The sequence below is a fragment of the Argiope bruennichi genome, chromosome 5 (genome assembly GCF_947563725.1).
Source record: "Argiope bruennichi chromosome 5, qqArgBrue1.1, whole genome shotgun sequence".
NCBI classification, from domain to species: domain Eukaryota; kingdom Metazoa; phylum Arthropoda; class Arachnida; order Araneae; family Araneidae; genus Argiope; species Argiope bruennichi.
This window is the reverse complement of record NC_079155.1, coordinates 119,678,544-119,692,301: the sequence shown is the minus strand read 5'-3', so window position 1 is coordinate 119,692,301 and position 13,758 is coordinate 119,678,544. Positions and strand designations below refer to the sequence as shown.

The 13,758-nt window shown below is 28.8% G+C and overlaps 1 protein-coding gene across 1 annotated transcript; it reads left to right on the top strand.

Annotated features, from left to right (window-relative positions):
- The first annotated feature begins 670 nt into the window (after positions 1–670).
- LOC129969517 (uncharacterized) lies at positions 671–12,326 on the top strand. The gene is made up of 6 exons (XM_056084124.1): positions 671–851; positions 2,322–2,377; positions 5,044–5,154; positions 7,965–8,012; positions 9,736–9,792; positions 12,041–12,326. Exons 1-6 carry the CDS (start codon positions 722–724, stop codon positions 12,089–12,091), a joined length of 453 nt encoding a protein of 150 aa, XP_055940099.1. The 5' UTR covers positions 671–721; the 3' UTR covers positions 12,092–12,326.
- The last annotated feature ends 1,432 nt before the right edge of the window (positions 12,327–13,758 follow it).

Sequence of the window (13,758 nt, the reverse complement as noted above, 5' to 3'; positions counted from 1 at the left end):
CCGACTACTCTTCGACTACTCAATTCACCACCACTCCCCGGCAGCTGCAGCTCCTTTTATAGGTCTCAGGAGGCGGGGCAAGAAACCTCTCAACCAATCAGGAACGTTCGAGGCGTATCTCGGCTCCTAATGGACGGATCGGGAAAATTCTCGCTGTTTCGGGTATAATCTATTTTGGCGCCAAGGTCGCCAAATTCGTCGCCAAGTCGCCAAATGGTCGTTAAGTTTGTCGCCAAGCTTTGGGACCTCCTATGGAACTAACTATGCTGGGAAGGCGCATCACAGATTCGTAACAATATCATCTCGTGACTGCATCGTCAAATAATTAACTAAATTAATACTTAGACTACGGCTTCCATATGCCCCTAATTGATAAAAGACATGATAAAAAATCGTATTGGATATTTAGTTGCTAGAAATGCGTTGTTGTTTTACTGAGGAAACAAAATCCCCTTTAGTTTTATTTTATTGTTTTTATAGACTGAAAATAAGTGTGGATAAATCGTATTAAAATTATATTGAATCAACGTAGTAAAATTCTTCACCAATAAAAGGAACTGCTTTCTGAAATTTTATGCTCCTTTTTTCTCATACTCAAAATAAGTAATATTTCTGTAGCATTTTATGATTCATAAACATTTAATCATAAATCTGCTTAATATAAAAAGGCATTTGAAATGTTCTTTAGGGCGGCTTCTTGTGTCGGAATTCATCATAGAAAATGCTAGCCAAAGCTTGTCCTTTCCTTTTCTGTATTTTCACTCTATTAGTGATTATACAGGCCCAGTCGTTTGATGATCAAACTTTGCAGACGTATTTCAAATGCTATAACTACGCTACCTGCGAAACAGGTAAGATTGCCATGTAATTCGAGATTCTAATTTATGGCGGAATGAAAAAATGTTTGAAGAGAATCGTTTGTAAAATTTTGTTCTTTGATATGATTAAAAATTCTGAATTAATTAAAAAAAATATTTTTTAATTTTTCAAAAAGGAAAAAAAATTGATTTTTTGCATTAAGCATTTTTGTATTTTTAAACTTTTGAATTTTTGCATTAAGTTAAAAAATAAAAAAATAATATTATTAAAGTAGATTAAGATTAGGTTCTAAATATTAAATGTTTATAAATAGTAATAAATTTATTACATTTTGAATCTATGTAAAGCTCAAATGGAATTATGAAAAAATTCCTTTTTGAAAATTAGTTCTGCTATTTAACACCATAAAATAAATATTGAAATTTTTTACGTAATTATGCAGCATAAATAAAAATTTTTTTAATCAACAAAAGTCTTAGTTTTCAATGAAATGGTATTAAACAAATATTTTTAAAACTTTAATATTTAGTTTGGTAATATGTAAATAATGTATTTTGTGGCCTAATATCTTAAAATTCGTAATTATACTGAATTTTGTTAGATGTTAAACATTATAAAAATTGCTTTTTCAATGTTCTCATGTAATTATTAAAAATATTTCAATCTTAATAAAAACAATACGGAAAAATTGAATGGCCAGTTGCATGCAGTAAATGAAATTTCTGTAAATTACACACCAAAAAAGTCAATTTCTTTGAATGTGTGCTAAGATCTATTTAGATATATATTTATACATCGGTATAAAAAAATCATGGAACCATCCCCATATTAACCAATAGACATTACATTACTAAACAGCTACCAACCAATACGCTTACTCTAATTGGTTTCCGGAATTGAATGAAAAAATATCATTAGAATGAAGGTTTTAAATCGAAATATTTTACTTCGGAAATCAGCATTTTTTTTTTAGTATAAGAGGATGATAATTACCATTATAATTTAATTTTCGCCTTATACATGTTATATAAAATGATTCGTTAATTCTGAATTAAAATATTTTCCAGAAAACATTTTAATAAAATCTCTAGTGTCCTTTAACAACGTATGGTGAAGATGAACTAATAATCTTTTATCAAATAATTATATCATTGTTCTTTACTTTAAGTCTCTACCTCCCCCCCAAAAAATTTCAAAAGCAAAAAGGCCACTGCGCTTACGTTTAGGCAAACAAAATCATCTGTAAAAGTAAAAAAAAAATCTTAAATGAACCCCCAATTTATAAAGAGTTTTTATATTTCATAAGTGATAATCATATACAAAGCAGAACGATGTCAGCTGTATTTCTTCATGGCAGTAAAATTTTTAACGCTGTTTAACTAAAGCACTGTTATTTTTTTTCTTTGAATTATACAATCTCTATTTGGGAACATAATTAGTAGCAAAATACTTTTTAGATCTGAATATTTCCTTTAAAAATATAACTATTATCCTCATTACAGATGGACCAGATCATCAAAGACAACATAACTGCATCTTCCAGAACGCAACATTACAGGTGAAATGTTATAATGAATTGCCTTCGTAGAAATTTAAATTTTTATTACTTAACCTCTAATTATATTGATTTTTTAATTCAGGATTCTATAAAAAAATTAAATTAATACAGGCATTTGGAATAGCTAAACATATTTTTATACAGGAAAAGGAGAGCAATTACTGTACACTTAATCGAATGAAATAATACTTAAAAAATACTTAATAGCACACAACTAATTACCAAAATCCATATAACTGGCAAATTGCAAATCTATGAAACTTACACAGTCGATTTTAGTGTGAATAATCCGATAGGTCCAAACGCTCATGGCAGTCTGCTGTTACAGTCTTGGCTTTGGGACTTAAAGAGTGGTGGGTCTGAGTTTCGAATACAATATATAGAAGTGTGATGCGGATAAAGATGTTATTGAGATGCTTATCTTTATCGATGCTATCTAGCTCTAATATTTTTCCGATTGTGTAATTTGGTAAGTTTAGACGCAGGCTGTTGATTTCGGGAGATTTTCGTGACATCTAATAATGTTTGAAAATAGGGAGGTACATCTTATTAAAACGCACGACTTCCTTCGGAACGGGAAGTTAAAAGTGTAAACTGCAGAATTTGTGGTGAAAATACCGGAATTTTAGTCACCAATTCATTTAATCAAGATTGATCCCTTTCCTTATAATGTATAAACCGTCGTGTATAAAATCATAAAAAGTGATGACCGCAAGTCTGCATTCAAAATGTTGAATCAACGTTATATCCATCCAAAATATATATTTTGAAGTGCAGTATTTGATTTAACACATTGACTGCCGCATGACGCGCCAGTGCGTTACAGATAATATGTAATTGTACCAAACCATCTATGTTATTAGATGAACCCTTCTCTACTACAGTCAGGAGATAGCAAAGAAGGGGTCATCTAACTAGATGGAGGACCCGAATATTGGGTGTGAGTCGTGGCAGCGAAAGTGTTAATGATTACTCAATCGTCTTTTAGATAGCAGAGGAAATTATCTTATTCTGTTTGTTCAGCTACACGAACAATAGCTGAAGATACTAAATTAAGAATGTTATTTCGAATAAGATTGAGAAACTTTCCCCACGCCCTGCGCGATTTTAAAAATGAATTGGAATCCTGACTGGAATTTTTATTCTGTGTGATCATCTGTTAAAAATTTTTGTAATCCGGCATTCCGAATATAAATAGTTTGGGTTTGCCTATTTGAAATTTATTGAAGGAAATGCACATAAGGAAAAATGGAAAACTGTTTATCCACCAGTCTTATGGATATACGTTTCCTAAAGTTTAAAGCTTTTAAATGGGGTATTTATGATTTATTATTCATAAAGAAATTTTCTTCAATTATTCTCCTTTTCTTTCTATCTAATAATACTATAAAATAAAAAAAATAATAAAGAAACGAATATGAATGCTAAAAATCAAATGCTAAGATATTTCATTAGAGCTAAGCTATAAACAGAAATAAAAGACATCCGTGTTTTGAAGTAGTAAAACAAAATTCCATATTACAATAATAATGTAAACATTGAGAAATATTTTTTTTGTTTGTTCCTAAATAAATTTTCAAATTTCAGTTTGAATATTTTTGGTACAGATTTCAAAAATGAAAATCGATTTTACCACATCAGCTGTACTTTCAATCAATTAGCGGGGATAATTTATAAAATATTTAAAACTTTGTACCTAATTATTCTTTGAAAAAAAGGGAAGGTGTTCCTACATAAAAAGACACGTGAAAAATAAAAATGAACAATATTATAACATAAACTTGATCATAGAGAAAATAAAATAGACGAATAACAAAGGATAATTTGTTTGGACTTAAAAATAGTTATCTATCCACATGAATTATTTATGCTTTTTGTGTTTATGACAGTGTTTTTGTGTTTAAACAGACTGAAACATTATCATTGAATAAAAAAATCTGAATTTATAAAAAATAATTTTAAGCCTTCAATTTTTATTTAATAATTAATTTTAAAAAAGTACAAGAACATGATGTAGGTAAATAGTGCTCTATTCTCTTTAAATCTTGACTGAAAAATGCAAAATAATTTCAGTGGTCAAACAAAATAAACTTTTATTATATTTGAAACAAACTAAACGTTGGTTTTTCATCAATATATTTACCTTTATTGATAGTGGAAAATTCATTTTTATTCCTTAATGAAACAAACTCACAAAAGGCTTGAGATTTTCATAACATAAGTGTTTCTCGAAATGGTGTAATAAATCTCAAAGTCACAGATTTTGAGTTAAAAAAATATTAAATGATATAAAATAATTAAGTTTCGGAATCTTAAAATATTAAAATAATAATCAATTGATGATATAATATCTGTTGATCAAATATTACACTCCTGGAATTTTTATCAGAGTATTGCACACCAAAAACAATAAGAACACGACATTGAGGGACTTGAACTTACAGCATGGGCATTGAATATTATTAAATTAGAATATTATTCATTATACATTCTTTTTAAAACAATATTTTAAGTATATGGGATTTGTTTTGGAACGTGAAGTATGTCATTGAAAGAATACTACTAAATAATTATGATATACTAAATCAGAAATATTTATAGAGTCTCATATGATATTAATTTGCTTTATGAAGCAACATGTTGATATTCGTAATTGTTTCATTTAGGACTTGCAAGATCTCTTTGAATACGTTGAGGATAATGGATACTTCCAGTATAAGAGTAAAACAGAACCAGAAGCAGTGAAAGAATATTGTACTTATCAAGGTCACAAACAAGTAAGCATTCTGTCACAAATATTTAATTGCTATATTTCTCATAACCCATAAGCTTGATCTAACTATAATCTCATCTCATAACCATAAGTCTGATCTAACTATAATCTCATCTCATAACCATAAGCTTGATCTAACTATAATCTCATCTCATAACCATAAGCTTGATCTAACTATAATCTCATCTCATAACCATAAGCTTGATCTAACTATAATCTCATCTCATAACCATAAGCTTGATCTAACTATAATCTCATCTCATAACCATAAGTTTGATCTAACTATAATCTCATCTCATAACCATAAGCTTGATCTAACTATAATCTCATCTCATAACCCATAAGCTTGATCTAACTATAATCTCATCTCATAACCATAAGCTTGATCTAACTATAATCTCATCTCATAACCATAAGTTTGATCATAGTATTTTTAATGTTTCTGTTGGATTAATATCATATAAGCCATAAAGAATTAAAGGGTTCAATATAGCGACATTAAAATAATTAATTTTTTGATTTATTTGTCAGTATTATATAATTCTTCATCCAATATCACAACATTTTACATCATACCTTAATGACTCTTTAACTATTAAGCTTTAATTTTGATACTTTTAGTTTTTTTAAACTTAGATTTACATGAAATTAGAGTTCCAATTCAAGTTGGAAACGCTTGGACAATTGTGAGTTTTGTTGTCTGTGTTGGCCCGTTGTGTTTGCCAACGTATCGCAGTTCAGCCTAGCGTTTTTATTTGCAAGCGAATTTAATTTAATTTGCAAGCGAACTTATCCAGGAAGAATAAGGGACCCACAAATTCCAACAACTGAATAAAAACCACTGTAAAAGTCGGGAGAGGGCCATTGTGGAAGCACTGTTTCAGTGTCTGCTGCGTCTGTTATAAAGATTCTCATACAACTATGAGGAATGGGGATGCAATCTTGGACGCTTGCCCTCGTTCACATGAGCCCCTCTTCTAGTTTACAAATTTTTTTTAACGTTTATCCATCGGGCACATTGGTAAAAGAGTTTTCCAAACATAAATCTATTTAAAAAAATGCAGGATTGAGTTAAGAAAATACAACTTATCATAACAGTAATAAGCAATGCATTTTATTAATTCTATTTTTATAATGACTTTAATTTCGCTTCGTCAAGAATGCTTAGTCATTTAACATTCAAGGATTCAGATAATAAGAATGTGTGACATCTGTATTGAACTAAGAAATTCCGAAAATCTAGAGTATGATTCTCTGGCGATCTTTAACAGAGCCTGGCTTGCATTTGCATTTCGAATTGGGAAAAAGCATCAAAATATCCAATATCCAAAATGACAGGAAGGAGCTATTTATTCTTCGTTAAACCACATATCGATCTATCAAAGTTTGAATATTACTATTAAGATTGCAACTTGTGAATTCAAACCAATGATCTTTTTCTAGTTCATGATATTGCTAGATTGCTAATTATTATTAAGATATTTTAACCAATGATCTTTTTCTAGTTCATGATATTGATAGATTGCTAATTATTAGTAAGATATTTTAGCCAATGATCTTTTTTTAGTTCACAATATTGCTAGATTCCTAATTATTATTAAGATATTTTAACCAATAATCTCCTTCTAGTTCCTAATGCTGCTAAACTGCTAATTATTATTAAGATATTTTAATTATCTAGATAGATCATTTTACTTTATATAAATTAAAATATTTCTGAACAATTATTGAATATGTCTATAAAAATAAAGAAACTGACAGCCATGAAAATAAAACTTAATGATTTTTTAAAAATTTTTTCTTTTTATAAAATTATTATGTTGTTCCAATATGCTTAAATGAATATTTGTCCAATCTTGTATACTTGTATTAAAATTTTAGAAGAGACATCATCTCACTTAATAATGTCTAAAATAGAATTATCTTAACACAAGAATCAATTCTTTTTGCTTATTTATATTTGTTAATATTAAGAATGATTGGATATATATTAAGTATAAAATAAGTAGGGGAAAATTATAATTAATAGACTACTACACCATCAAAATATTCGTGCTTTTGCTATCACAGTCACAATAAATAATTCATTCAATCATAGCAGAATTATATTATGTGTAAACAAGATTATATACAGAGTATAATTCTGGTAATGTTTATATTAGTTGCAATCTAGTAATGTTTATATGTATAAAATATGTACAGCACGGTTTTATATACTCATTTTATTGAAAAAAAAGCTACCAGCTTCGAAAAAGAACGATACATTTTTCTTTGAGTATAATGGACAAAATGCTTTGAGAATGGGAAAAAATAAGGCCTGTGACGATTGTCCCCTTCTCCTTCTTGTATACATCCAATCAATAAGGCTATAATCAAAAATTAGTTTAAAGCGCATTCATCCAAAAGTTTTATAAAATATTCAAAATTAAATTTTCTTCTCACATATAGCCAATTAAGTTTTCTGCTTTTTTTAATTCAACCTTTCCATTGACATCTTCAGTAATTTTTATCTGCTGAAAACGATTTCAGTTGCATGTAAAGAAATCTATTTAAAGAAGATAGCATATGTACCCTTTTTCCAACACTTAATTTTTTTTTGCTTCGATTTTTTTAAATGCTTAAAAATTATTTTCAGTTAATGTGTTTAATTTTTTTTTGAAATTAATGTTTTCAATAGTTGCTTTTATAAATTTATTGGGAGTTAAAGTGTATTTAAATTATTTGTATCCTAATTTATTTGATACCACTGAATTGATTCTTTGAATATTTTTTCTATTATTTAGAGTTTTTGATAAAATGTATTTTATTTGATAGAAAAAAGCCTTCGACCAAACATTAAAAGGAGTTTTTGCCTTCAAAAATGTAAGTGAAATGTTATTTCTTATATCGCATTTTTTGCATTAATGATTCAGATTTTACCAGTAAATGCACTGAATAATAATTGAGAAATAATGTAAACTGTTTATGGGTATAAGCATTATTGTTATTGTTGTTGTTTATAATGGCACTTACCACGGAGAAGCTCGCTGACAAAGTTAGCAATTTTAAGCCAAGGGAGCATCTCTTGTTTTAGTAGCGCTAAGTACGGTCAAGATTACGTCTTATAAACATTATATACATGCAAATCAAAAGATTCTGTATACTGCATACGAAAGCATAACCCTGATAAAAGACAATGTATGTTATATGACTGTGCTAATATCAAGAGTTATTATGCTAGAATTTTCATGAATTAAATACAGTAGTTTATGTTGACATTACTGACAAAAAAGAGGAATAAACACTAAACTAAGTTAAAGAATCAATGAACATTCTTCATCGCTCTTTTAGAATTCCGAAATATTTAAAGAAAATTTTTTCTTCACAGAATTAAGAAATAAGATATGCGAAGAATTCTTCACGCATCATTCTTCCTTTTAAAGTTAACATGCGTTAGTCCAACTTGAGTTAAACTAGAGACAGAATCAATGAACATTCTCTATCCATCTTTCAGAACTTCGTCTTATTACTCAGTGCAAATTCTTATTCCAAGTCATAACGCCAATAAAGAAAAAGTACTACGAATTGCCACAACATTTGAGAGAAAAATTTTGAGTCTCAGCAGCAAAATATTGGATAGGCGAAGAATCGCTATGCTTCCGTTCTTTTAAAATTCCTTGGCAACAGTATGGAAAGTTCAACATTCTTAAGTCAATGTTCAAAATTTAAAACATATTATGGACGAAATATGCTCCTGAAATAGTCAGATTCCAAATGTACCTGTCATAAGTTTTAAGAACTATCACATATGAAAAATTAAATAATTGAAATATTAAAACCGTTTAAAAAATCTTAAAGATTTAATTATTGTTTTTTTCGATGGACCCTAATAAGAATAGTCTCCTTTAACAATACAAACGGAACTGAATGTAATGAAATTAGTATTTGAAAATTAATTTAATGTCAGTAATTAAAGTAATCTTGAACTCAGAATAAATATTACTCAAAATGAATTATTGCGTATTATAATGTACCACATTTTAAGACAACATGAACAGTTTTCTCAACTACTAAGTCTTTAGAAATGTCTAAAATATGTAACACGAAAAGATATTGAAATTTAAATGTTGAAAAATATTGAAAAAATCAAATTATATGTTGGAAAAAATTCAATTATATATTGAAAAAAATATCACATTATATGTTGGAAAAAATCAAATTTGTCAAATTTCAAAACTTGTTGGACAGAATTTAATTTCTCTAGAAGATTTTCGTAATAAAAATTCATTATATTACATATTTTCTCCTTTTTAATATTAAAAAAATTGCAGATGATAGAGAGCTTTTATTTTTTAGTAATAATTTATTTAAAGCAAATCTTTTACTTTGTGATTCAGAATAGTTTTTCTCAGTGGAAGATAAAATTAGAAAAAACTCATCCCAACCTTTCTGAATATAATTCTTAGAAAATTAATTTAAAAAATTATTATTTTATTATCTTTTAAATACAAATGTAAATAATATGTAAAAGTAATATTAAATATAAATAATATTAATTGGAGTAAATTCCTCATGTTTTTATAATTCATAAATTTTTGTTTTTTAGTCAATTTGCAGCAAGTCTGATAAGCAAGATGAATGCAACAGAGTTTCAAAAGGATTGGTAATTATTTTTATTTACTTAAATAAAAGCACATTCTAGATTTTTGTTCCTTTTAGAAAATTGAACTATAATACGTACTTGTATCAATATTTGGTTTAATAATACTATGAAGCATAAAAAAAACAAATGAAGGTTTTGTGTGAATTAATTAAACAGCTGTTTTTTTTATCAACTAAAAACTATATTTGCATTTAACATACTCAGCATTGTGGAAGCAAACAACATGACAGCGCCTTTGTTTAGTTAACTAGTCAAAATGTGGAAAAAGAAATATTTAAAATTATCCTTTAAACTCATTTTCTCTAAAAAAAGTCGATTTCAACTGAAAATTATTTTAAAGTTCCCTGTAAATTTAAAATCTGATTCTAAATTTTATCTTTTTGATTTTAATATTTATGAAAATTTAAAGTCACTGCTCAGAATGACTATCTTTATAATCCTGGCTGAAATACGAATATACGAACATAATACGAATATCGGTTGTAAAACTGTGAATTTGGGGATTTAAATCAACTGTCTGTGATGGCTGAAAATTCCTTTGAACGTGCAAAATATTGCTATAACTTGTGGTGAAAGCTTATAAGTCAGTTAACAGCTACGCTACCCGAGCAATTGCTTTTGTATTGTGGTCATGTTACTGGACAGCGAACCACAAGGTCCCAGGTTTTATCCTCACTGATCGAAATTCGCTACATTGGTGACCTCGGACAATGAAATTTTAACCTTCGTACAGCTGTTGTGGCGCCATCTACCCGCAACCAAAGTCGTCAGACTCACTTGACGCAGCAACAGCATCAGCAACCACTCACCTACATACGCTCGTCATAACGCTTGGCGCTTCTCAAATGGGTACAGACGCATTAGAATCAACAGCTAATACATCACCACTCAACAGCCATATCGTTCGTCTCACTGGAGGGAGAGTCTGTGATGAAAACTTATAAGCCGGTTAACAGCTACGCTACCCAAGCAATTGCTTTTGTATCGTGGTCATGTTACTGGGCAGTGGAACCACAAGGTCCCGGGTTCTATCCTCACTCATCGCAATTCGCTACAAACGCATTTACAATATGCCAAGGTTGTCTGGATTAGGGAGAGATAAGATACTGCAAGTAATTGTACGACCTGACTTAACGCTTCTCTGTGGTTACAGCAATGATAGTGAAAGTCTCTTTGAAAGAAGAATGTACATTTTTCAGAATGCCTTTTTTAGAATTACATTTTTAGAGAGTATCTCCTCATATCTATCATACTACTATCTCCTCATATCTATGTAATCATTAATGTAACTTTTATGTCTTCATTTCTATCGTAAACGAACACCGCAACTTGAATATAGGCTCAAAGTAATCAAATGGAAGGATTTTGGACTTTGTGTTACCCCAGTTTAGTGATGATATTTATAAATATGGCGATTTATATCCTAAATTTCAGTTGTGGAAGGTTTTCAGCAAATGAAAGGAACTTTTTATTTATGTACATAAAAAAAACCCCACAAAATACTTTCTTACTTGGAAGTAGAATTAGAACCGACGACAAACTATCGATTCCAACATAAAGATCTAACCCTAAATTCACGATTTCTGTTGCAATTAATTAAACAGACCAAAAATATCGATGCTAATATTTACGCTGACCAGTCGTTCAGATTTACCAAATAACGTTTTTTTATGCGTTTGCAAATTTAGTCAGTTTGACCATACTCTATGAACTATTGAAAAAGTAATTAGTAATCCTATTTTACAAAAATCTTCGTTATCAAGTAGAGATCAAATAAACTATCGATGAGTCCACTGAGTAGATTTCATTTAAAACAGAATGGACACTGAGCAATGATAAAGGTGAAGAATGTTTTCACATTGTTTTTAAGCATTAATCTTAAAATTGTTTTTTATTTTATCATCGAAAGACAATTCACGATATTTACAGGCAGTATCTGTATGATATACATTATCATATGGATAACTTTTTCTTCGTTCCAATCTTGCTGCTTTAAAAAGAACTTTATTATGCCCTTTATTCATGAATTGGTCTTTTTACAAATCATGTTGAATATATTTATGCATATTATACATTTATTGAGCTAAAAAAAGTTTTTGGTATTTTTATCAATTATGTAATTATAGTTTAAATTAATAAAATTTATGTTTGAAATAAATCTTTCATTCCCTTTGCTTTCAGTCTTTAAATTTTTTTATGATATTATTTTATTTGTTAGCTGAAATGTTTCCTTTTTCTTCTCTTACAGAGCTGCATTTTCCCTATTCTGGATGATTATCACTCCCAAGGTAAATGCTGAGCAAGGTCGTGAGACTTTTCAAGCAAATGATGAAATAAACTGAATTTTCACTCATGTTTCATACAGACGAAATAGCCTCATATTATTATTATTGTAATTTATAAATAAGATGTTCTTATAAGATGCAGATGTTACTTTGAGACTAAGGAAAAAATGTAAAAAAAAAAATGTCGGTCATCTTTAGAATTCTAATTGAAATTTGTAGTAAAATGGAATAAATTTGATCAGAATGCTATTTTTCTTTATTTGTTAAATACATAGAGTTAAAACCACATGGTGTACAGAATAGGAAAAAAAAAACTTACGAAAGTGTCACAGTTATAGAGGCATAAAGATACAGCTGCAATGACATTTTCAGAATAAAGTCATGGAGTTATATCCTGATGTGAGGGGGGGGGGGTGATAATACTGATGTAAAGAATCTTAAAAGTCAAGATGAAAAAAAAAAAAGATAGGATAAATATTTAAAAATGAAAAAGAATTTCTTGGATATTTTTGAAGCTGAATTAAACTAAGGACAAAAGAAGGCCTTGAAAGCAAGCAAAGAAAGAGAGCTTTGAAAATTTAAAAATATATATATTTAAAATCCTTTATTAGGGAGTGTAGCTGATTTTATAGCTTCAACATTCATAATTAAAACTGTATTTAACTTGTCGAATATGAATGTAGTTTCCAAGACAATATAAAGTGTCCCTAAGATCATATAATTAGGCCTATTCTTGGAGTTGTAATGACACCTTTCACCAAGTTATCCTACGAGTTGATAAGAAACCATTACAAAATTATAAAAATCATTCCAAATTTTATTTCCGATATTCTAAGTCTGCAAAATTGAATTGCACAAACTATGCAAAAACATTGAGAGCTGGCCTGCACGTCAATTGAGGGTAATACATCACATAAATATTTGAAGCAAATATAAAATTTTCGAGTTATAATTCCTTATTATACTTACTGTTGAAGCCGGATTTGAGTTGACACGATATCAAAATATTATTAGTAAAATCTCAATTAATAAGAACAAGCAAAACGGCTCTCTGCGTGTACCATCCGTATTAAATATTGCTATGACTATCAGTTCACAGATTCAGATTATTTTCATTACACTGCATGTCTTATGACTCATGAAATATAATGTCATGTAATGTCAAGAACTTCTAAAGAGTATATGGTTGATAATATTGATACGAAACATATTTTACATAAGTAGAAATATAATGAACAAGAGGTAAAATAAACCAATGTTCAAGAAACTGACCAACCGAAAGATTCCAATCAGATCGTGAAATTTCCGTCTTTTTGAAAATATTCAATTATTTATTTAGTAACCGTATCCACATGTACCACACTGATTTTAGAGGCATTCTTTATAATGACAAATATTTGATTTGCAACATCATCCATTACCATGAATGTTATTAAATTAATTTAATTAATGCCTTTTTATACATGTCATGGGCATTAAATGAGCCACAATAATTTGACTTTAGGATAACTTTATGTTCTTTATTTTCTAAGAAATTAAGAACATTTCTAAGAAAGGTATAGAGAAAATTTTTAAATATGTTGAAAGATTGCTTAAATTCTACGACAAAAAAGGTACAGCATATCTTCTAAGTAACTATATTGAACGACAACGTGAAATAATATGACAAAAGCCAAAGAAG

Coding starts and splice junctions, on each gene's coding strand:
- LOC129969517 (XM_056084124.1), top strand. CDS start 722: ATGCTAGCCAAAGCTTGTCCTTTCCTTTTCTGTATTTTCACTCTATTA. Junction 852..2,321: donor CTACGCTACCTGCGAAACAG/GTAAGATTGCCA, acceptor TCCTCATTACAG/ATGGACCAGATCATCAAAGA. Junction 5,155..7,964: donor CTTATCAAGGTCACAAACAA/GTAAGCATTCTG, acceptor TTTATTTGATAG/AAAAAAGCCTTCGACCAAAC.